At 54.5% G+C, this 24,936-nt stretch overlaps 1 protein-coding gene across 2 annotated transcripts in view; it reads right to left on the bottom strand.

Annotated features, from left to right (window-relative positions):
* Nucleotides 1-24,936, bottom strand: part of SLCO2B1 (solute carrier organic anion transporter family member 2B1) — a 48,682-nt gene that overhangs the window by 8,314 nt on the left and 15,432 nt on the right. For both annotated transcript variants that reach the window (XM_008263935.4, XM_008263931.4), the window contains exons 5-9: nt 22,162-22,395; nt 21,890-21,988; nt 19,571-19,761; nt 7,377-7,479; nt 1,732-2,089 (exon numbers count right to left, since the gene is read on the bottom strand). In XM_008263935.4, coding sequence (XP_008262157.3) covers nt 1,732-2,089; nt 7,377-7,479; nt 19,571-19,761; nt 21,890-21,988; nt 22,162-22,395 — 985 coding nt within the window. The remainder of the gene's footprint in view (nt 1-1,731; nt 2,090-7,376; nt 7,480-19,570; nt 19,762-21,889; nt 21,989-22,161; nt 22,396-24,936) is intronic.

The following is a 24,936-nucleotide window of genomic DNA, read 5'->3' as shown; positions in this document are numbered from 1 at the left end:
TTAGTGGGTCTGGGGAGGCTGGGAGCAGGGCAGCTGTTGAGAGGACTGGTCGCTGGGGTGGGGGTGGGGCGTGGGGCAGAGGTGAGCTCCAACCCCTTCCTGAGATGTGGGTGCTCCATCTGTGTGGGAGAAAGATCATCACTTGGCACTGTCTCCTCTCCCACCCCATGGTCTTGGCACGTCTCCCCTGCAGGGGGCTGGGGAAGCAGGCTGGCACTGTCTGAGCTGAGGGCCATCGGGAGCATGCTCAGGTGCTCGGCCCAGGAGGAAGCCTTGCCCAGAGCCCTCTGCCAGCAGTGGGAAGGCCGATCGGGTGAGATGTGTGTGGGTTCTCCCTCGGCCCCTCCTCTCTCAAGACCACCTGGAGCAGGCAGCTTCTGTGGGGAGAGTCCTGGCTCCAGGCTCTGCGCTGTCCCAGCTGGGTGGGTGACTTCCCCTCTCTGATTCTCAGTATACTCAGCTGTGAAGTGGGCCCACGACAGAGATCCCATGGAATTCAATGGGATGTCAAACAAGAACTGCTCTGTTTCTGGCCGCATGGGTAATGTCAGCTCGGCAGGAACGTGAGGAACCTCCTCAACTTGCTCAGTTGGTCTCAAAAGGCTTTGCTGATGAATTAGAACCCTGAGCCTAATGCATAAATTGCAAAAACATGGCTGCGAACACAGGTGTGGTGAGACAGCAACGCCAAGGAGTGTGGAGAGGGGAGAGATGGGGCGTGGGGAATGAACTGTTTTCTATTTACTTTTAAAAAATTGTGGTAAAAATACCTATTTACTTTTTACTCTAAAAGTCACTAATTATCAGGCGAAGGGCTTCCCGAGGCACAGGGCACTGTATCCAGAAGGCCCCGTTCCAGAAAGCAGAGCTGCCCCCCTGCTTAGGAAAAGGAGAGGGGACAGGGGAGGGGGAGATGGGGAGAGGCGGTGAGAGGGGAATTTCGGACATGCGGGCGGGGAGCTAGGCCTTCCCTGGCCCTGAACAGAGGCTGGTGCCCAGCGCAGGGCCACACAGGGGACAGTGGCCAGCCACACAGATGGAGCCCCAGGTAGGAAAGCACGCACCTGGGCAGAGGAAGAGAGGCCCAGGAAGAGGTGGCACAGAGCAAGTCGGGGAACTCTGGCAGGATGCTGGGCTAACTTGGCCTGCAGCAGCGTCCAGGACAGGAGCCATTCTGGTGGGGAGCAACTCCCAACACCTGCTCCTGGAAGGCTCCCAGGGGGAAGCGCCTGTGTGTGAGGGACGGTGTGGTAGGGGAGGTGACAGGCTCCAGGGACCTCCCTGCAGGAGGGAGGAGCCAGGGGCTTGCCTCATGGGTGTGGACAACGAATTCTGGAACATCTGGGCCAAGGAACGGCGGACTTTCAGCTCGCAGGTTCTAAGAACCAGGCACCTGCGAGGTGTCCAGTGCCTGAGCCCCAAATGCAGCCTCCTGACAGGGCCATCCAGCACCTCCCCCACTCCTCCCACCCCAGCTCCGGGTGCTGTAGAGCCTGCTTCCTCCTAGGCACCCTTCCTCTGGCAGGGGCTCCCCTGCCCTGAGGCCTCAGCCATGCCTCCGCTGGGCCTACAGGCTGGGCTGCTTTGCCCTGGTTCAGCCTCCATCCCCCCACCCCCTAGGGATGAGACTGCCTTGCCCAGAGGGCCTGACACCTTACTGAAGAGGCTCCACCTAGCCTCCCCTAAAGCCGCCCGGTCCTGCCCCCCCCCCGCGCGCATGCGCACACTCACGCGGGCCTCTGGGAAATGCCTTCGATCCGGTGGGCGGAGCAGCCGGTGAAGAAGAGGGGCGTGGTGAGCAGCAGGCCCAGCAGTGCCCCCAGCAGGCAAAGGATGCCGCAGCGCAGCGGGCCCATGTGGAGGCGCTTGATCAGCACACCCCCCACCACGATGCCCAGGATGGCCGAGGGGATGGTGAGGGAGCCGATGAGCAGGTTGGCATAGGACGCTGTGATGGAAAACTGGCGCTCCAGGAACTTGGGCAGGAAAGTGGCCATGCCCGCCGCCATGCACGACATGCACACCTGGGACAGGACCACCAGCAGGAAGATGGGGTGGCGCAGGGTCCGCAGCAGCACCCTGGGGAAGACTGTTGGGGCGAGTAGGGAGCATTCAGCGCAGGCCCAGCTTGCTCTGTTCAGTTCCAGCTGTCCCACTCCTTTGCCTTCCACTTCCTTCTATTGCTTTCAGCTCTTCCCCATTACATTTCCCTCCTTTCTCCTTCATTCTATTCCATTTTTAAACTTCTGTTTCATTCCATTGCGTTAGATGGCCATTTATCCGCTGTGTATATCTCCATTCAATCTATCTGATTCCATAGAGAGGTATTTAAAAAAGTTTGCGGAAAATGGAATTAAAAGATAAAACTGATTTTGGTGCAAAAGATTTTGAACTCCAGGCCGGCGCCGCGGCTCACTAGGCTAATCCTCCGCCTAGCGGCGCTGGCACACCGGGTTCTAGTCCCGGTCGGGGCACCGGATTCTGTCCCGGTTGCCCCTCTTCCAGGCCAGCTCTCTGCTGTGGCCAGGGAGTGCAGTGGAGGATGGCCCAGGTGCTTGGGCCCTGCACCCCATGGGAGACCAGGAAAAGCACCTGGCTCCTGGCTCCTGCCATCGGATCAGTGTGGTGCGCCGGCCGCAGCGCACCGGCCGCGGCGGCCATTGGAGGGTGAACCAACGGCAAAGGAAGACCTTTCTCTCTGTCTCTCTCTCTCACTGTCCACTCTGCCTGTCAAAAAAAACAAAAACAAAAACAAAAAAAAAAAACACAAGATTTTGAACTCCATGTATGCGAACGGTTTTTAAAAGTTCATGGACCGGGTTCTAGTCCCGGTCAGGGCGCTGGATTCTTTCCTGGTTGCCCCTCTTCCAGGCCAGCTCTCTGCTGTGGCCAGGGAGTGCAGTGGAGGATGGCCCAAGTGCTTGGGCCCTGCACCCCATGGGAGACCAGGAGAAGTACCTGGCTCCTGCCATCAGATCAGCAGGGTGTGCCAGCCGCAGTGCGCCGGTCTTCCTTTGCTGTTGGTTCTCCCTCCAATAGCCGCTGTGGCCAGCGCGCTGCGGCCAGCGCACCGTGCTGATCCAAAGCCAGGAGCCAGGTGCTTCTCCTGGTCTCCCATGCGGGTGCAGGGCCCAAGCACCTGGGCCATCCTCCACTGCACTCCCTGGCCACAGCAGAGAGCTGGCCTGGAAGAGGAGCAACTGGGACAGAATTCGGCGCCCCGACTGGGACTAGAACCCAGTGTGCCGGCGCCGCAAGGTGGAGGATTAGCCTAGTGAGCCGTGGCGCCGGCCAAATAAAACATTTTTATGTAAAGTATTTTGTACTTCCATTTTCACAAACTTGCTGAAGTCCCCTTGGTGTGATTCTATCCCATGCCAACACTTTGGCCGCCTTTCCTTCACCTACTTTTCCCCTTGGCCCTTTCCATCCTGTCCTCCCCGTGTCCCCGGCACAGGGCTGCCTCCCCTATGCTCGTCTGTGTCTCGCCATAGCACACCACCTGTCAGTCTACGTAGTTGGTTCATTTAGCTATGCTATGGTCGCCTCGCCAGGACGTAAGCATCCTCCAGGAGAGGGGGGTTTGTCTGTTGTGTTAACTGCTAGACCTCCAGAGCCCGAGGCATCACAGGCACTCAGTAAATTCCTGTCAAACGAATGAAGGAATGAATGAGGGGGCATTCAGACCACTGTGTGATCCCATGTCAAGACGCTGGGCAGAATCCAGGCCTCCAGGAATGAACTGAGCGGGCTTGGCGCTGGGAATCCTCCTGGAGGTAGGACACTGTGAAGGCCTAGAGACTGGCGACAGCTGGTGAAGAGGGGTGGGGTGGGGAGGGGGGAGGAGGAATTCTGACTAAGTACACAGCAGGGACCCAGGCAGGGAGGCAGGAAGAGAAGTGACTCTTGTGGCACCGGTGACCTCCCCAGCATCCTGCTAGCTCCTCTGAAGGTGCTTCAGCCTCACTGTTCTCAGTGCAAGTTGCCCCTCTGGGTGTCAGTCTCTTCTGGGTGAGGGAACAAGTGATGTCCAAGAGCGCTTTCTGTTCCGACATGTGTGCCCCTCTGTCCCCTACAATGAAGGAGCAAAAGCTACGCTTCTGCCTGCCGCTGGCCAGACTAAGTCAGATCAGGGGTGTTCGGCAGGAGAGCAGGAAAGAGGGAGAAGGCAAATCCCTGGCTGGGCTGGGCAGGGTAAGAGAAATGGCCATGGGGGTCTTCAGGGCCCTGCGGGAGGTCAGGGGATCTCTTTTCTTCCTGCTGCGGCAGGCCCAGGGCCTCAGTCTGTCATGGGAAGTGATCTCTGTGTGTCCTCAGAGCATGGCCAAGTCAGCTGGTTCCCTAGCTCCCTGGACCGGGCCAGGCACTATTTCTGTGGGAGCCAGAAAATAGACAAAATAGTCCAGACAGGACGGGTGGGGACTGGGGCTGTGGAATTCCCCCTCCTCCCGGCTCAGGCCTACTCCCTGTCACTAGTCCCTGGCCACACACCCAGTGTACAAGGCCAGCATCAGAGTGGGGGGTGTGATGCTGGCCCTCATCCAGGTCACTGGACTCTCCCTCTCCCTCTCCATGAGCTGCCCCTGCCAGACCATCTGATGTCCCCAGGCAGGAGCTGTGGGGTTTTGCCCTGGCTTGGCCCACGGAGCTCCGGTGCCCTTACTGCACAGTGTCCCCAGAAAGGGTCAGGGATTTGTTCTAGTTGATCCAGAGAGGCTGGGGGATGGCCAGGAGCCCCCAAGGGTCTCCTGATGCCCAGGACAAGGGCCATTCCCCTTCTGTCTTCTCCCATTGCCCCTCCATGGCTAGGCATCTCTGACAGTTCTCACCCCCACCCCTGCACTCCCCACTTTGAGCCCATCCCCCCTCAGCATCTACAGCCAGTCTCCAGGAGAGATGGAAAATTCCTAGAGGGCAGGGCTCCTGCTCAGAGGCAGCTCTTCCTCTCTCCACAGGGCTGCCTTTAGCTCAGCAGTGCCTCCCCCATCAGACACTCCAGGGCCTCTTCCCCATGGGCTGGGGGTTTCACACAGCTCAGGTGTCCAGGTGTCCTCTGTCAGTTTGGGGTTATGTGAGGGGTCCCTCCCTTAACTCAAAGACATGTCTCCTCCATTAGACATGAACCTCCTCCAATTCAGGGACCATGTCTCCCCCATCAGCCAGGGGCCTTCGTGTCATTTCCTTGTTCCCCAAGAGTGTAAGGCTTCTTTAGCTAAAGGAAGGACCATGCTTCCAACACCCTCTGCCTCTCTCATGGACCCAGATGGTCAAGGCCAGGCCCTAGGTCCGGCTGGTCCCTGTGGAATTCTGCAGAAGCCCAGAAGCCAGGCTGGCTTCCCGGCCACAGGGCCTGTGGCCAGCCGTGCCCCAGTCTCACGTAGAAGCTCAGACTGCCAGAGAACACCCAATTCTACGATCCAATTTCAGCACCCCGCCCCAGCCTTGCTCTGGGCAAAAGCCAACACCATGATTAATAAGCTCTTCCATGGTGCAGTGTTCTGGGCCTTCCAGCAGCTGCGGGTGACCTGAGGTTAGGGAGCTCCGGCCCTTGTAGGCCTAGCCCCAGGGAGCCCACGCCCTCCTTTCCCCCAGGATGCTGGGGAACGAGGAGCTAGCTCTCCTCAACAGGCAGACCTGATTCCTTCTTGCAAAACTCTCAGTAAGGAATTAGCAAGCCCTGTGGATTTCACTTCCTAAAGCAGGCAGCTCCACTCTCCATCCCAGGGCATGGTCAGAGCAATCACAGCAGGGTAGGAGCACGCATGGAAATAATTATATCTTATGTAAGTGCAGATCTTAAAAATAGTATGCAGAGCCTTTTCCCTTCCTCATTCTGATTGCTTCTCCTAACAGTCCTTGAGAGAGGCAGAGTAAGGATTACTGGTCCCATCCTGAGGAGGAAGCTGCTTAGAGAGGGGAAGTCACTAGACAAAACTGTGCACTGGTCAGCGTTAGAGGCGGGGCTCAAGTCTACGTCTCCTGACTAGCCAGCCAGCATGCTACAAGAGCCTGGCACACAGCAGGTGCTCAGTGTCCTTTGGGATGGGAATCTTCAGAAAGGACCACCTGGTCACAACACAGACCTGGTTACTGCCCGCGTTCAAGGTGTCAGGGTCAGAGCAGCGTGCGTCTTACTTAGCTCACCATCTATCCCTCACTGCACAGGTACCTGAGACCCAGATAGAAGCAGGGATCCAGAGCAAAAACTCAGGCCGGCCAGCGCCACGGCTCACTAGGCTAATCTTCTGCCTGTGGCGCCGGCACCCCAGGTTCTAGTCTCGGTTGGGGCGCCGGATTCTGTCCCGGTTGCTCCTCTTCCACTCCAGCTCTCTGCTGTGGCCCAGGAAGGCAGTGGAGGATGGCCCAAGTGCTTGGACCCTGCACCCACATGGGAGACAAGGAAGAAGCATCTGGCTCCTGGCTTTGGATCAGCATAGCACGCCGGCTGTAGTGGCCATTTGGGGGGTGAACCAACGGAAGGAAGACCTTTCTCTCTCTCTCTCTGTCTAACTCTGCCTATCAGAAAAAAAAAAAAAAATCAGGCCTCTGGATTTTAGCCCAGAGCTCCCTCCACCCATGCTTTTGCCTGGGGTTTTAACAAATATTTCCTGAGGCCTCCTGCTGTAGGCTCAGTGGTTGGTAGGAGGAGCCACCACTGGCTGTGACCTTCAGGAGCTCACTACTTGGAGGCTGGGCTGGCCTGGCCTGGATTTTAGCTGATAAAGAAACCCTGAGGGCTCTGAGGGCCTACCAGGGAGAGGGAAGCAGCCTTGCCGGGTCAAGAGCCCAACACACTGGAGCAAGGAGGGCTCTTGAGCTTGACCTAGAAGAGCAGGAAAGATTTTGATAGACAACAATAAAAAGTGGGGGCCTACGCAGAGAGGACCACATGAGCAAAGACTGACAGGGAGCATGTGGTACTCATAAGGGCCAGAGTGTAGAAGATGAATCAAGAAAGGCAGGAAGGGACTGGCGCTGTGGTGCAGCAGGTAAAGCTACCGCCTGCAGTACCGGCATCCCATATGGGCGCCAGTTCAAGTCCTGGGCTGCTCCACTTCCGATCTAGCTCTCTGCTATGGCCTGGGAAAGCAGTAGAAGATGGCCCAAGTCCTTGGGTCCCTGCACCCACATGGGAGACCTGGAAGAAGCACCTGGCTCCTGGCTTTGGGTCAGCTCAGCTCTGGCCATTGCAGTCATTTGGGGAGTGAACCAGCAGACAGAAGACCTCTCTCTTTCTCTCTCTCTCTTCCTCTGCCTCTCTGTAACTCTGCCTTTTAAATAAATAAGTTAATGAATAAATAAAAGGTAGGAAGGGGCTGGAGCCTCAGGGGTCCCTCTGGCCCCACCTTCCCATAACCTGGTGAGAGCTCACTTACCTTTGATGAACTGGATCACGGTGAGGTCTGTTGCAATCTGAGCTAAGCCATCTTTCTTCTTTTGAGACTCCCCCAGGCTCTGCTCAGGGGGGGAGTCCTCACCCTGGAGAGACACACAGCCACGGGCAGTCAGCTGGATGTCAGAGGTCCTGCTCGGAGATGGCCATGAGCCAGCAGAGCTCTGGGAGAGGAGCGTCTGGGGTCTCTTACACTTCATCAGGAGCAATGGGGGCCTGCAGTGTTCCACTGATTCTTGGCCCCATGGATTTTCAACAAATAGTTTTGAAAGGGTGAATGAAATTCCTGTGATTAAACTTGTCATCATCACCACCCGCATCCACATGGCCAATGGGTCATCACCTTGATTAATATAACAACCATCACTGATACTAACATGAACATTACCACCATAACCCCCATCATCATTACTGTTTCTGTCATCTTAAACATCATCCCCATTCACAGCACCAACAGCTTCATGAATAAATGACCATTTATGATGATCATGACATGGCCACTGTCACGGCCACCCCCACCAGCACAGCCAGTACCATCATCACTGTCACGGAACCTTCAGGATCACCACCAACACCAGGACTGTCAGAATCATCTGCTTATTATCACTGTTCTCTATCACCAGCATCATCACTAACCTCACCACTGTCTTTACCAGTATCTGTGTCACCAACCTTGTCACCAACACCGACACCATCACCTCAACACTCACCAACAGCACTATCAACTCAACAGTCCTACCTGCATCACTGCCACTGTCTCAACAGCATCTCTAATACTGACATCATCATCACCGTCATTGTTACTGGTGCCATCAGCATCACCTATACTTTTCTTCTTCTTCTTCTTTTTTTTTTTTTGACAGGCAGAGTGGACAGTGAGAGAGAGAGAGACAGAGAGAAAGGTCTTCCTTTGCCGTTGGTTCACCCTCCAATGGCTGCTGTGGCCGGCGCACCGCGCTGATCCAATGGCAGGAGCCAGGTGCTTCTCCTGGTCTCCCATGGGGTGCAGGGCCCAAGCACTTGGGCCATCCTCCGCTGCACTCCCAGGCCACAGCAGAGAGCTGGCCTGGAAGAGGGGCAACCAGGACAGAATCCGGCGCCCCAAATGGGACTAGAACCCGGTGTGCCGGCGCCACAAGGCGAAGGATTAGCCTAGTGAGCCACGGCGCTGGCCCATCACCTATACTATCACCACCATCCTCAGTGTCACTGTCACCATAGACAACATCTTTACCACTCTCACTGCTTCTGCCACTGCCACCATCAACATCACCAACACGATGGTGGCCAGTGATTATGTTAGGACTGTCACCACCTGGAGAGGCACCTGGGGCAAGAGCCGTCCGTGAGCTGTACCTACCAAAAGGTTGGGGTAGTTTGGGCCTGGAGCCCTATCCTGTTCTCTGCTCTCTGGTGGGACAGGAAGGGAACTGGACTGGGCAGGGGGCCAGAAACAACAGCCCTCCTCCTCTTCCCTGTGAGGGTGCCCACGGAGGTGTCACCCCATCTGGGTGAGGATGGCCTACCTGCAAGTACTGAAGACTTTTATCCTGGGGAAGGGAAGACTTGGGGTGTGCTGGGGGGCACAGTGACCACCTTCTGATTGTTGGGAAAAAGGAAGGAAATCATGAGGAATTGTGGTTCATGTGCACGAAGCACTTAGGACATGCTGAGCACTGTTCTGATGACCAGCAGGTAACTCACTGAGCAGTTACAGCAACCTGCAGCAGTGGATACCACTGCAATGCCTTTGGTCCTAAGGACGGAGGAGACACAGCTGCTGAAGGGGCGGGGTGTTCCACCTGCATCCCTCCAATACAACACTGTGAGGCGTTTGCAGATGGGAACTGAGTCTTGGAGAAGTTGCTACCGACACAGGGTTTTTCCGATACAAGTAACCAAAGGGGCTCTGATTCATGGCGGTTTTCCATGCAGCCCAGCTCTTCACAATCAGAAGCAACCAGTTCCATGGAGGAAGATCTAAGCCTGGGATAGAGAGCTGTTGGCAAGAGGCTACCCTGGGAGGAAGTGAGTTCCCCGTGAAGGGTGGCGTGCAAGCAGAGGCTGGATGCTGTATGCCATGGGGGAGGGCAGGATGGGCTGTGGGGCTCACATGTGCTTCCCTGGCTCTGCCGCTCCTCTCCCTGCTTCTGTGAGGTCCCTAGGCCTCACCCTCTGGCTGGTGTCTGACACCTTCCTTCGCTTCCTGCTCTTATCTCAGTTTTTTTTTTTTTTTTTTTTTTTTTTTTTTTTTTTTTTTTAAGGGAACCTCAGGAGGCAAACACAGTTTGGAACCTCCATTGCCCTCTCCACCTGGGGGTGCCTGCCTCCCAGCTCCTCCACCTGGCTCCTTGGTGCTGGCTGTCCCAGCAGGACAATCTACTCAAATATTAATTCATGAGGTTGTTGCCCCGTGGGCTTTTCCCTTCTCTCCTTTATTCCAGCCGGGAGCTGGCCTGGGTTTCCTGTCCCCATGAGGCGCTGTGGCGGGGCAGAAAGCAATAATCACTTTCAGGATTTTCCTCTGGCTCACTCCCAACGTTTGAGGACACTGAAAGGATTCTGTTGGGTGTTGGGAGTGGTGTGAGGAGACAGGGAGGCCTTGGCCTTAGAGGGTGACGGGGAGAGAATGCCGTCTTCCCCACAACTAAAAATTGGAAATGAGGCTGGGGCCAGGAGCAGGCAGTCTGTGGGTTCTGAAGCCGCGGGGAGACTGAGCTGAGGAAGCTGTGTACCTGGAGGGACAGCCCAGGCTGACAAGGGAGGCTGGGCTGTCCCCTTCCCAGCCACACCAAGACCCTTCTGCTCCAAGCAGTTATTTACTTATGTATTTATTTTTCATTATTTTCAAAAATGTGCGGCCTTTTCTTCTTGTTTATTTTTTTAAAATATTTATTTGAAAGGCAGAGAGAAACTGAGAAATAGCTGAAGAAAGCTCTTCCATCCAACGGCCCACTCCCCAGATGCCTACAACAGCAGAGGATGGGCCAGGCCCAAGCCAGGAGCCTGGAACTACATTTGGTTCTCCCACGTGGGTGGCAGAGACTCAGGTAGTTGACCTATATCACTGGCTGCCTCCCAGGGGGCGTGTTAGGAGGAAGCTGGAATTGGACCCAGGCATTGTGATGCGGAATGCAGGTTTCCTAACCTCTGTTCCAAGTGTCTTAAAGGGAACCAGATGGACTAGGATGGCAGGTGGGCATCATCATGGCAGGTGGGCATCATCATAGCAGCCACTGTGGACTAACGCTGATGCCTGCTGGGTGGGGGTGGGGACCCCCTTCCAAGTCCTGGACACTGTGTAAGACCTCAGGTGGGGAAACCTTGAGAAGGCTAAGGTTGAATTTTTTTGATGACCTGGCAGGATGGGCAATCAGAGTAAAATAAGCTGATTTTTAGAGAAAAGAATAAGATTTTCTATTTCATGCACACTAATGCCTGAGTTTAAGTCTGTTCAGCCTCTTTCTCTCCTGCGGGGCCTGAGCTCTGCAGGAGCAGCAGCTGTGTTTCTCATGTTCTCTCCTGAAGCCCTGGTGCCCAGCACAGGGCCGGGGGTGAAACAGCGAGCAGCCGATAAACATCGATTCAGGGGAGGAGCATGAGAGATGGCTCAAACGGGTTGGGGTGCAGCCTGTGCCAGGCTCAGGAAAAATGAGAACATAGAGAGGCGATGCTGGTGTGCTTCGAGGGAGCTCCGAGACAGGCAAGGGGTCTACCCACACACAGCGCCCCTGGGGGCTGGCAGAACAGAGACTCCAGGACTTGCCAGGCCCCTGGGGTGTGGGCTGAGACCTGTGCAGACAGCTCACTGGCCCCGCCCACGGGGGAAATCTCATGCCACTTCACACACGAGCAGACGAGCTCCAAGGTTAGGCAGCTTGCTTAGCCTCACACGGCTGCAAAGTGGCACAATGAAGATCTGAGCTCGCTTGCCTCGTAGGAAACACCTGCTGTAGCCGCGGTGCCCGGTGAGCCAGTGGCCCTGCCGCAGGACAGGCAGAGCCAGGAGGCCCCTCTGTGGTGTGATCTGAAGGTGTCTGAAGTCCCGCTCTTTATTATTTCTTTAGGTGAGATATCCTGGGTCTGTTACTCATTTAGACCTAGAGCTGCACTGCCTGATGCAGCTGCCACCGGCCACGTGGGCCACTGAGCACGGGAAATGGGACTTGTCCAAGTGCAGCATGCCTTCAATGGAAAACACACATGGTGTTCTGAGGACTTAGCATGAAAAACATATTTCAGGGCCGGTGCTGTGGCGTGGTGGGTAAAGCTGCTGCCTGTGGTTCTGGTATCCTATATGGGCACCAGTTTGAGACCCAGCTGCTCCACTTCTAATCCAGCTCTCTGCTGTGTGGGAGACCTGGAGGAAGCTCCTGGCACAAGCTCTGGCTGCTGTGGCCATTTGGGGAGTGAACCAGCGGATGGAAGACTTCTCTCTCTCTGCCTCTGCCTCTGTGTAACTCTTCCTTTCAAATAAATAAATAAATATATAAATAAATCTTTAAAAAAATAAAAAGAAAGACATTTCAGGGGCTGGCATTGCAGCATAGCGGGTAAAGCTGATGTGTGCCTTGCCAGCATCCTATATGGGCAATGGCTTGAGTCCCAGCTGCTCCACCTCTGATCCAACTCCCTGCTGATGGCGTGGGAAAGCGGTGGAGGATGGCCCAAATGCTTCCCCATGTGGGGGACCTGTAAGAAGCTCCTGGCTCCTGGCTTCTGCCTAGAGCAGCCCCAGTTGCTGCAGCTATCTGGGTAGAGAACCAGTAGATGGGAGATTTTTCTCTCTGTCTCTCCCTCTTTCTCTGTAACCCTGCCTTTCAAATACATAAATCTTAAAAAAAAAGAAATTTCATTATTACTTTTTAATATTTATCATATGCTAAAACATGACTATTTTAGATATAATGAGGTAAATAAAGGACATTACTAAAACAAACTGCTTTCAATGTTGAGCGTGGCTGCTAGGATGATGTCTGTGGCCACCACACTCGTTTCTTTGGGACAGGCTGCCTTCAAGGAAGTGAGCAGCTCCCCATGCTCTTCCCTCAGTCCCAGCCAAGCTATGGGGGTTGGGGTGGGGTAGGGTGGGTGGGTGGTCCCGGAGGGAGCTCGCAGAGGGACGAGGGTCTGGGGATGCGGTGCTGCTGTGGCAGGGTGGCAGGAAGCTGTGGACAGCCTGGCCAATTCCAGTGTTTCTCACCTGGGAGAGGCAGGCCCACCCTTCAGAGAGAAGCAGTCTTGTGAGGTCCTCACCTGGGATTCCTTGTCCCCATGTAGACAAACACAGCATCATCTGTTCCCAGGTGCACCTCCTTGTGTCCACACTGCACGTTCACACCCACAGGCTTCTGCAATTACCACACAGGTCTACCTGGTGCAGGGATTATGACGGTGCCTACTGCACAGGAGAGAAGGCCGAGGCCCCCACATGGAGGGTGCTACCCAAGAGGCTACTGGCTGAACATCCTCCAGTGTCCCTGGCTCGCCTCTATCTCAGGCTGCGATCGAGAGGAGACAGGTGGAGAGAGACAGATCTCAGGGGCGGGCGAGGTGGGGAGGGCAGACCTGAGGTTTGGGATTTGGGCAGACAGGAAGCAAGAGGCTCTCTGAAGCAGGGGCACAGTGTGGGGTTGGTCAGCAGGCAATTAGCCCCAGCAGTTAAGTGCCTCGGTGTGAGTCCAGGCTCCAGCTCCTGCCTCCAGATTCCTGCCGATGCAGACCCCTGGAGGCCGTGGTCATGGCTCAGGTTTTTGGGTCCTTGTTACCCACATGGGAGACCTGGATTGTGTTTCTGGCTCTGGGCTCCAGCTCTGGCCCATCTCTGGCTGTTGCATGTATTTGGGAGAGTGAAATAACTGACAGGATCTCTCCTCCTCCAATAAATAAGTAAACCAGTAGGGAAAAAAAAAACTGTTTAAAAGTGTAGTGGTGGGGAAGGTGCCTGGCATATGTGGTGGCAGTGAGGATGCCAACCTGCCTATTGCAAGTGCCTCACAGGGGCAGTAGCTGGAGCAGGAGAGGGGCTGAGCTGGACCTGGGCCATTGGGAAGGGCCAGAGTGAGTGACTGGAGCTTCGTCCTGGGCCTGCGTACCCCTAGCTCCTACCCGGCCCTCGCCCCTGGTTTCCGTCTCTCGGCCCATGTCTGTTTTGAGCACTGCTGAGTAATAGTGGGCAGCAGAAACAGGAAAGCGTGTGCTGTGCTCAGAACAGGGTCTGCAGGGACACCCGTCTGGGCCGCGGTTTGTCCAGGTCAGCAGCCTGGCCTGAGAGGCTGTCAGGACTTCCCTCCCAGGGCTTCTGTGCTGACCGCTGTGAGCCTCTGGGACACGCTATATGCGGCTCAGCCACAGACAAGGGCCCTGTGGCATGCTGGGCCTCCAGGGATCCAGGAGTCATCCCGAGAGGGAGGTGAGGTCCCAGAGGGCTCTGTCTAGGACTCTGGCGGGTAATATGAAGCCAGCTGCTAGCACTCAGCGTCTGTCACATGTTTCCATGGACAGCAGCCACCTGAGTGGGCTTACCTGCTCAATGTCCGAGCCCCTGCAGGGGAACTGCCCGGAGATCAGAGCTTCTGCGAGAAACTACATGTGCTTCTAGCTCTCTTTTACCCATGTGCATGCAACTGGCCATGCCTCTTCCGGTTGGCTATTAGGAAGCTCCGAGCTAAATAAGCTGCTCTACTGGGGGTCCACGGAGTACATCTTCAGGATGCATGCATCTATGCCTTTCTCTCTCATTCAGTTAACCTTTTGTTCTCATTTATATTTTATCTGTTGGCAGAGGTCCTGGATGGGTTTTCTGAGGTTTGACTCCTAGCTCCACCATTTGCTAACCATGTGACCAGGTTGTATCATCTCCCTCTCTGTAACTCAGTCCCTCAGGTGTGAAACGGGGGTAGTAAGTGCACCTGACTCACAGGTGGGCTTTATGAGGATTACATGAGATAGCAGGCACAAGGGTCTTAGGACAGTGAAAGTCATCAAGGCTTTTTACTAGCATTATCTGTATCTGTGCTTGGTGTGAGCTGTCTCGAGCCTCCCCTGGAATGCAGTGGAAGTAGGATAGAGAGAAGTATATAAAACCACAGTGAGCTCTCCCCTCACTGCTGTCAGAATGGCTGTTGTAGAGGACGAGGAAGGTACCGAGTTCTGGCAAGGCTGTGGGAAAAAGGAAGCCTTGTACACTGCTGGTGGGAATGTAAATTAGTACAGCCACTGTGGAAGGCATGCAGAGGTTCCTCAAAAAGTTATGATCCAGCAATCCCACTACTGGGTGCATGGCCAAAGGACATGAAATCAGTCTATCAAAGAGACATACATGCTTCCTTGTTTACTGCAGCACTATTCACAATAGCCAAGACATGGAAATAACCTGGAAGCCCATCCACTGATGAACGGATAAAGAAACTATGATATATAAGGGTGTTTCAAATGTTCAAGGAAGACAGACTTTTAAAAGTTTATTTTGATGCAAAAATTTTTTTGAAATTCATGCATATGCTCATGACAAGAGCCTCGGATGATTACTGACATCATAAATAAGGCTGTCAATTGTTAAATCAGCAACAGGAGTCACTGTGCACTTACTCCTCATGTAGGATCTCTGTCCTTAATGTGTTGTACTATGAGAATTAATGGTAAAACTAGTCTTCAAACAGTACTCTATACTTTGTGTGTCTGTGTGGGTGCAAACTGTTGAAATCTTTACTTAGTATATACTAAGTTGATCTTCTGTATATAGTTGAAAATGAATCTTAATGAAGAATAGGATGGGAGGGAGAGTGGGAGATGAGATGGTTGCAGGTGGGAGGGAGGTTATGGGGGGGGGGAACCGCTATAATCCAAAAGTTGTACTTTCAACATTATTATATAAAAGTTTTCTTAAAAAAGAAATTCATGCATACAAGGGACCTTCAAAGAGCTCATGGACATGTGTATTATGAAAATACTATGCATGGATTTTAAAATATTTTTGCACCAAAATAAATTTTCCTTTTTCTTTTTAAGATTTATTATTATTTATTTATTTGAGAGGCAAAGATACAGAGAGACCAAAAGACAGAGAACTCCTATCTTCTGATTCACTCCTCAAATGCCCACAATGGCTGGGGCTGGGCCGAGGGTGAAGCCAGGAGTCAGAAAGTCAATTCAGGTCTCCCATGTGGGTAGCAGGAGCCCAGTTACCCAGATCAACACTACTGTCTCTTAGGATTTGCATGAGCAGGAAGCTGGAATTAGGAGCCAGGGCTGGGAACTGAACTCAGATATTCCAAGGTGGGACATGGACATCTTAACTTGTGTCTTAACTGCTAGACTAAATGGCTGCCCCTTTAATTCCAGTTTTCCATGAACTTTAAAAAGTACTCTCATCTATGTACAATGGAATACTTTTCAGCCCTGGAAAAGAAGGGAATTCTGTCATTTGTGACAACATGGACAAACCTGGAGGACATGATACTAAGCTTTAAGTAAGCCAGGTACAGAAAGACAAATATGATTTCACTTCTATGTAGAATCTAAAAATGTCAACATCACAAAAGTAGAGTAGCAGGGTGGTTGGGGTGTTGAGGAGTTGGGGTGGAGGGAGGATGGGGGAGCTATTTATCAAAGGATGCAGAACTTTAGTTAGACAGCAGGAGTAAGCTCAGGGAGCTACTGCACCGTGCATGGGGTGACCTCCTGACCATCGAGGTTAATGAGCGGGACTCAGTGGATTTCACAGACGCACACATTCTGTCAAAACTGTAGCCACTGAGGAAGATGGATCTGGGCCGTCCTAGACCATGTGATGCCTAGACTCCTGGAGTAACAGAACCTGAGTATGTGAGGATCTTTAAATATTAGCAGTCTGGACTGTAAAGGACCCCAGACACTCAGCCCTATCCCAGGGAAGTGACCCAAGGGAGGGCCTGGAGTCCAGGGTGCTTAGAAGCTGCACAGGGATAGGGTCCTCCATGGAAGGGGCCCTGCTCAACCCCTGGCTCAGCCCCAAGGACCAGGTTCTCGGAGGGCTCAGGGAGGGATGCTGGCCAAACAGGGGCCCTGCCTCCATAGGGAACCTGTAAGAGAGCAGGCCAGGCTTGACCTGGATCACTCCTAGGAGAGTGTCAGGGTGGCTACCTGTGCCCTGATATCACAGACAAAGGGGCAGAGCCAAGGGCGGGAAAGCAAAGCTTTGTCCTTCTTGTGCCTGTATGGCCATCACCCTCCTATCAGCCCCATCTCATCCTCTTCCCGATGGAGACTGTTGGCTCCCCGCCCCCAGGCAGAGAAGTGGGCAGGCAGCTGTGGTCATGGGAGGAAGCGGAGTGTCAGCCCATGTCCTGCACCTGACCCTCCTTCGCTCCCTCAGAGCTCCCGGGGGGCAGGGGCTGTGGGATGCACCCCCACACTCCCCTGTGGAGTTGCTTGGGTATTGCTACAGAGACAGGGAGCCACTGAGAGACGGTGTCTAACTCGCCAGAGCTGGCTGACCTGGTCCAGTCTGCTGCCTATTATTCAGATAGTGAGACTAAGGCCAGAGACCTTTTTAGGGGTCACAGAACCCTTATCAGAATCAACTGGATAGCTTTCAAATTGCATTTACTTCTAGGAAGGTGTTTAGCCTTCAGCCTGGGGAAAGGTGCTTGGAGGGATTTCAGAGATAGCCCCCGCCCCACGTTCTCCCCTTGCCCAGTCCCTCTCTGCACAGAAGGCACACAGCCAGTGTCTGAGGACCTGGACTTTCTGGGAGCTCCATCCCTTCCCATCAGTGGCCCTGGTGGGCCAGGACAGCAGCATCGCTGCAAGCGGCCCCAGCCAAGGCAGCCTGCAGGAGACAGGGGAGCGGTTCCTCCCACATCAATATTTATTGCCTCAGAGCGGCTGGAAGCAGATCATGATGTTCTCAGCCTTTGCTTCTTTTTAAAGAACCTCTCACCCCCTTCCCTCTGCACTCCCCATCCCCAATGTGCTGACAATGAATCCAGACAGCCAGACAGGTTCCCAGCCGGGGAGCCAGGCTTTCAGTGCATCACAGAGACATAGCTCTTAAAACCCCAGGCCCTGCAGCACTGCAGCTGCCACTCAAGGAATCCCAGATTCTCGGAATCCTCTAGGAATCTGACCTCGGCACTTGACACGCAGTGCAGAATGGGGAAGTGACAGGCTGCTCAAGGTCACGGGGCTGACATGGGACAGAGCCCAGCACAGTCTGCCAGCCCCCAGCCCCTGTTCCTTCCACCAATTTTTTACCCCATTGCCCAACTGGCCTGCTTCTCCATTCAAATTCAGCTCCCAACTCGGAGATTATCTGTACCTGGCAACCAGCAACCGCCTGGCCCTGCAATTGCCCTCATTTCCAATAACTCTTCCCTAAGTTCCGAGAATTCCGTCTCATCCAAATTTGGGCTTGAGTTAGGCAGAATCAGGAAGGAACACTTGCAGTCCCAAGCTGTTTTCTTGCCCTGAACTTGTCCTCCCAGCAGCACCTGCTTCCTCCTGCCTCAGAACGTGCTGCATCCAATGCATCCCTAGCACTGGCCAACCCTTCTCTGCCTTCCGTGTACCCTGTAGTAGTGCAGGGAGTATCCATGCACATCCAGTGCCGGCTCCTGGACTCAACCATATCCCCTCCCAGCGGCGGCTCCACTTCCTGCCCGGCCCAGAGCTGCAGAGGTCTCACTCGTCTCCCTGCCTGCACGCTCACCTTCTGCTTCACCATCCTTTTATCTGCCAGGCACCTGGTGGCCGAGCCATGGCACCCCTCTGCCCACCCCTCTTCCTCCAAGGGCCACCCACTGGCCTTGAAGCCTGCAGTCAAGACCTTGCCTGTTCTGGTTCCTATTGGCTGTTCCAGTGTCGTTTTTATTTGGAGCCCCCACGGCCATGCCCTGCGTCCCTGCCTGGTGAGTTTCCTTAGGGCAGCAGGCCTGGGCTGCAGATAAATTCGGGCTCCACTCCCCCGTTTCCAGACAGAACCACTGTCAGCCCTGCCTTTTGGGCTCAACCTTTCTTGCTCTGGGGAGGGCCTGTCCCACATGACGGCAACCATTGGGATGCATCAGCCCAGCACAGTCAGTCACTAGGGTTTTTCTGGTGGCAAAATATTCAGAAGGGTTTTTATAAAATATGTTTTTGAAATGAGAATTACTCAGCATGAGGAACTTGACTAGTGATGGTCTGTGATTTCTCAGGAAGCACCTCTAACACACGCCTTTTCAGAATACAGTGAAGTGAGTATGAACATTAGAGAAACATGGATGACGTTGCCAGTCATGACAAAACTGAACTTTTGAATCGCATCTCTATCCTCTCTCTTTTTGATTTGGAGCCAACATGCTGCTGCTTTTGTGGGTCCCTGGAGAACACCAAGGCCCTGGTCTGGAATTGTCTACCCTGCCCCCACAGCACACATATTCCCACCCTGTTACCAGCTGTGTGACCCTGGGCAAATCCCACCACTGGGCAGAGGCCCACCTGCCCCGAGAGCTGGGGTGGGGGGGGCAGGGGTTCCCGATTGATCCCTGGAGCATCAAACCAACAGCTGTCACTTGTCCTCGTGTCTCTGTCCTCCCTGGATGGTGCCCACTTTCAGTGTAGACACCATCCATGTGCCTGGGGCCTGGCCCAGAGCAAGCACTCAATGCACAGTGGAACCCGCCACTGTCCCTGCAAGGGCCAGGCTCACTTCTATAGGCAACACCTCGGCCCGTGCTGCTTCTGGGCATGCGATGCCCAAGGCTCTCCTCCCTGTGCTTCCTCACATCCCTTCCTGTGCAGCTCAAGTCCCTCCTTTTCAGGGAAATCTTCCCAGACACCCCTACCCCAGCCCCAGCACACACACTCTCAGCCCCCTCGCAGGCCTCCATGTTCCCACGGGCACACTCAGCAGCACAAAACTCTCAGCGACAGCACAGGGTGGGAGTGCTGCGGTTAGCACACATTGTCACCCCAGCTTGTGCTGGCTCTGTGATCCTAGGGAACTCACTTCCATCTTGCTCCTGGTCCCCTCAAGTCTGCAAGGGGCAGAGGGCAGTCACCAGGCCGGGATGTGGGAGGGCGCAATGGAGCCCAGACAGGAATGAGCTTGGTGAGTGGCGAGTGTGCAGCACCCAGGAGGCTGACACTTAATGTGACAAAGGAGGGCACGGGGGTGGAGGCTGGAGACCACACTGGGGTGGGGACGAGCCTTACCTTGCTGGCAGGTGATGCTGCAATTGTCAAGAGCTTTCGCCGGAAGTGAAGCTCACGCTTCTCCTTGGGCATCTCCCTGGGGAAGAAGAAGTAGGGGATGGCAGCCAAGGCTACTGCGCCTGCAGAGATGAGGAAGCCCAGCCACCAGGCACCCACCCAGCGGGGATCCTTTGAGGTCAGCTTGATGCCACCTGCAAGAGAAGACCATGGTGATGTTCAAGTCAGGACAGGCTCTCCATTCTAGCACAGCACCCTAGGACTGGCCCCTGAGGCATTCGGTGGCCTGGGTCAGGGGTCAGGAGAACTGAGTTTCAGTCTCGGGTCTGCTACCTACATCCTGTGTGACCTTGGGCAAATCCTTGACCCTTTCTGGGCCTTGGTTTCTTCAACTTACAAGGCAACTTGGTGTAGGGGTCGAGGTCATGGATGGCAGGATGGGCCGATGGGTCTGAATTCTACTGCTAACTTATAACCTTGGGCAATGTGCTTAGCTTCCTTGTGCCCCAGTTTCTTCCTCCGTGAAACACAGATATTAATAGTTCCTGTATCACTGGGGAGTGGTGAGCAGTGTGGAAACAAATGCATGTGAAATGCGTAGCAGAGCTGTGCTGTGTGGATGCTTGTTTTTCCTCCCCTGCTAAGTTACTATCACAATGATCAGCACGACATTAATAGTTAGAACTACTGTTGTGACTCTTGGACCTGCCTGCCCAGTAATATAAGCAGGAGTGCTTGTCATCAGTGCCTGGCCCTACAGAAGACCCACTTAGAATGCCCACAGGGTGAGGAGGGCAGACAAGAACGGAATCAGTCCCTTTCTATGTTCCCCAGGGTACTCTCATCCCCCACCAGGTTTATGAGGACTGGCTTATGCCAGATGGACCTTAAACCTCTGAACCCCAAGTCTGAGCTGGATATACCCTTCTTCAGTCTCCACAGCTTCTGCCCCTACTTCCTGAAAATACAGCTACATGGCAGCCCCCACTCTGTGTGCGGTCCAGGATCCCCAGGTGCCTGACCCGAAGGACCCAGCACATGCATCTGTCTAGTGCGCCATGAGTTTGATCTTTGCACTGATAGGGCTTGATTCCCTCCTCTCCTATCACCTGCCCTGCCTCTGGGCTGGGCCAGGGAGAGCTCACCTCTGCACCTCCCTGATTCCTCCGTTTTGCACACACCAGTCTGTGCCTGCAGCAGGCCTGAGCTGCCCATTCTGAGACATTCCCCAGAGAGAAAGAAGCTTCTGGGAGGGGGAAAGTGGGGCCCCTGAAACGCCACATCTGCCAGGATGATACCAGCAGTTAGAAACCACACAAGCGCCCCCGGCACAGGAAACCTGGGGAACTCTTGGCTCCCAGGCGCTTCTTTTCCGAGGAAGAAGGAGATGTTGCAATTGAGCACAGACTAGGCTCCTAGGCCTTGCTCCCTTAAAGAAAGGGAGGTTGGCAGGCTGTCCCTAGTGACTGTGGCACGGAGCCACCCGACCCTCTCCAGGCATGGGCACCCATGGGCAAAGGTCTGAGAAAGCCCACACAGCCATGCACTGGCACCTAAGGCCTCTAGACCTCCTGGAAGATCTGCCCATGTGGGACAGGACTCCCAGGTGGTAGAGGGCACAGCTGGGGCCTCTGGCTGCTTGCTGTGACAAACATGAAGCTGAGATGCCATGGGAGTCCCCCCTGAAACCCCCTCGTAGGCTCCAGAGACCCCAACCTTCCTCCCTCTTGGCCATCTTCAGACCAAGCTGTGGTCCCACAGCTTGGCCATTCTGCTGTTCATGTGGGTCAGGGACTGCTGCTTCACAGATGGTGACCCCACCACTTTCCCAGACTCTGGGGTCCCTCCGAGTTCACTCAGTAAATGTCACATTGAGAGAAGGCCAAGGATACACGTTACATCATGAGTCCTGCTCCTAGCTTCCCCCAAAGATGGGAGCTCCTTGCAGGCCAAGGGAGCTTGTCCCCTGTGTGGTCCCTGGCATGTGTGAGCATGGCTGAGGGCCTCATTGAGGATGGCCGTGAAACCAAGTGGAGCCTTATCCTGTCAGCAGTGATAGTGGCCAGCACGCCGTGGGGCAGCACCTTGCAGTCTACCTCTAGCTCCAGCCTGGGTCTGAGGGCAGCTATGGGAGGTGACCAGGACGGAGGTGAGCTCAAAAGATGAGACAACTGAGGCTCAGGGAGGTTATGAGGTTTGTCTGGGGCCAGTGGTGTCTCTGGGAGTTGAGCTAAGGTCCCTGGCTCCGTATCCCCTGTGATGCCGGGGCACTTAGCTAGTGGCTGCGTGCCTCTGTGGACAAACCTGGCTCCCGAGGCTCACCTTCTGGCATCCGGTTGATGTCCACATAAAGGCGCAGCATGAGGCTACCCAGCCCGAAGGACAAGCCTGGTCCCATCAAGGTCACCGCAAACAGGATCCCTGCAACACAAGCCTGGGTGAGGACCTGCCTTCTCCAGGGCTTCTCCAGGCCTGTACCAGCCAGATAGGGTGGAGGTCTGCAGCTCATTGCCTGGCTCTTTCCCTGGGTCTCCCTTGCTTCTCTGGGAGGCTGGCCTCACCCTCTGAGCCCCAGGGGTGGGGCTGGTTCTCACCGAGGTAGAAGGGCGAGTTGCTGTGGTGGGCAAAGTCATCGATGTAGGAGATGCCGAAGGGCTGGATGGGCACCCCGCCCACGCCGAGCAGGGTCTGTGCCGTGAGCATGATCCCCACCATGGTCAGATGCCGGTTCTCCGTGTAGCTGGAGCAGCTGCTGTTGGACAGGGCTAGGGCTGGGGCTGGGGTCGTGGGCAGGCACAGGGAAGCCTGGACGTCCTGGGGCGTGTCCTCTGAGAGAAGAGAACAGAACTGTTGACAACTGCCAGGGCCTGCACAGCACATCCCCGTGGAAGTGTTTGAAGCCTCTGTGCCTAAGCCATTGGATCTTTACCACAAACCCAGGGGATAGGTGCTCTCATGACTCTAATTTCATTGATGCTCAGACAGCAACTAGCAATGGGCAGAGCCAAGACTGGAACCAGACAGTCTGGCTTCAAGTCCATGCCCTGTATGCCACCTTTGTGGGCACAGGTATTTGAAAGTGGCTTGGCCATGGTGGCTTCTGCATTGGGTGGGGCAGGCAAAGGAGGTAGAGTCTGAACTGTGTTTAGAACACACAAGATTTTCCAGAAAGAGAGGAGGGAAGGGGCGTTCCAGGGAGAGGTCACAGAACAGGCAAAACCCAGGGCTGCAGAAGGGCACTGTGTTGGTAGGAGTTCAGAACGGCTGAGTCCCAAAGAGTAAAGGGCTGGCCCAAGGCCAAAGGCAGGGCTGGGCAGGGGCAGGGAGCAGGGGCTTGACCTGGGGAACTCTGGTGCCCCTGGCATTCATTTTGGGGAGGTTCAGTGTTAGCTGGGGACACAGCTGCAGAGCGTGGTGAAGGAGGATTTCCTATTTTAGTCCCTGAGGTTTGCTCCCTGTAGCTTACCAGTATTTGGCGAGCAAATAGGAGGAGACCCTCACACTATTATTATCCTGGGGTGGGTGTCAGAGAGGCCTTTTCTCTGTGGCTCTTCCATTATGGGACTCTGGGCTGGGGCACCTAAGCCCAGAGAGCCACTCCCTGGATTGGAAAGAGCTATGGGAACCAAGTTTAAATGAACCTGGACTTGGACCTTCCACAAGGCTGCCAAGACCTCATTGTGTGACTTGGGCAGAGGCCTTCACCCTCTCTGGGCCTGGGTTTCCTCATCTCTCAAGCAGAGCTTCTAGAACCAACAGACATCCTGGCACTGATGTTCCCTGAGATAAGAGATTTGGAAGCAGAGAGTCAGCATGCAGTGCCTGGGCTCTGGGCAGGGCCACCTAGCTGGGTCATCATTCTGCTGGCTGTGGGCTTGGGAAATGCCTCTCCTCTCTGAGCCTGGCTGCCCTCACTTGGGAGGACATGGCAGTTACTCTTTCCCCATGGAAGATGAATGTTGCCTGCACAGTTCCCCTTAGATGTCAGCTCTGAGGACTACTCTAGGGCAGATGCCTACCTCTTCCACTCCTGGGTCCCTAGCACCTCTCAGAGGGCCTGGCACACAAGAGAGCCCCCATAGACATTGGGGTAAATAGACACTCCTGTATGAATTATCCTGGGAGGCAGAGCAGGTTGGGGGCTCAGAGGCCACTAAGACTTGCCCTCATTTTGGGCCCACATACAGACAGGGCTCAGGCAGGGGAAGGCTTTGCTGGGGTTTCACAGAGAGCTGTAGCTGGGGCGGTGTTGTGTGGCAGTAAAGATGAACAAGGGCATAAGGGACCTTGCACAAAGACTCTGTAAAATGAAAATTCTGGACAAAGAAACATCAGGAAGTATTATTTTGGGGTATTTCGAGCAACAGTCTTCTTATCAACATTTGGCTTGGATCGAGGTGTCCAGTTTGTATGCTCCACACCCACTCTGCATTTTCCACAGCTCTGTCCCTGTCCCTCTACCTGCACTGCCCCCTTCCTACTAAGCTGCAGCTCAGGGGCTTCCTTATCCCTGCAACTCCTTCCAGCTGCCATAGTCCTGCCCCACTCAGGGTCTCTCCAGCCTCTCTCCGGCCATCTCCTAAGGTGCTGGGCTCTAGGCCTCATAGCAGAGTTGACCATGCTCACTCCAACCCTGCACTTCACTGGGCACATCAGCTTCATCCCATCCCCTGGTCCCGGCACATGGTGAAACTCCAGAGGTCAGAGACAATGGGAGAGTAAGGGAAGAAGGATGCTGACAGCACTTCTCCTCTGGGAAGCCTTCCTTGATGCCAGGCTCGGGTGAGGGCTCCTCCCCTGGGCTCATTCTATTGCTATCTGCTTACACAATTGACACTGGGGGTTTTGTTTGTTTTTGTCTCCTCTCCCAGACTAGGAGCTCCCTGGATGCAAGTACTGAGCTCACTGTGAGGGTCGGGCATAAAGTAGACAGCATTAAGTGTTTATTGGGTGGATCATTAGATGGACGGATGATTGGATGGATGGATAGAGTGTAGATGGATAGATGAATGGATGTGTGGATGGATGGATGGATGGAAAGATGGAAGATTGGATGAATGGATGGAAGGGTGGATGGAAAGAAGGTTGGATGGATGCCTAGATGGATGGACAGATGGGTGGATGGGTGGATAGATGGATGGATGGATAGGTAGATGGAAGGATGAATAAATGGCAGGATGGTTGGATGGAACATTGGGTGGACAAATGCATGGAAGGAAGGTTAGACAGACAGATGGATGACAGATGGGTAGATAGACAGATGAGCAGATAGATGGGTGATTAGAAGAGGGAAGGAATGAGGTAAACTCTCAAGTGGCTTGGTCATTCTTTAAGGGACAGGTATATGTCAAGTAGGCCTTCGACATAAT

This window comes from Oryctolagus cuniculus, chromosome 1 (assembly GCF_964237555.1).
Source record: "Oryctolagus cuniculus chromosome 1, mOryCun1.1, whole genome shotgun sequence".
NCBI classification, from domain to species: Eukaryota; Metazoa; Chordata; class Mammalia; order Lagomorpha; family Leporidae; genus Oryctolagus; species Oryctolagus cuniculus.
This window is presented reverse-complemented; position numbering and strand designations above follow the sequence as displayed.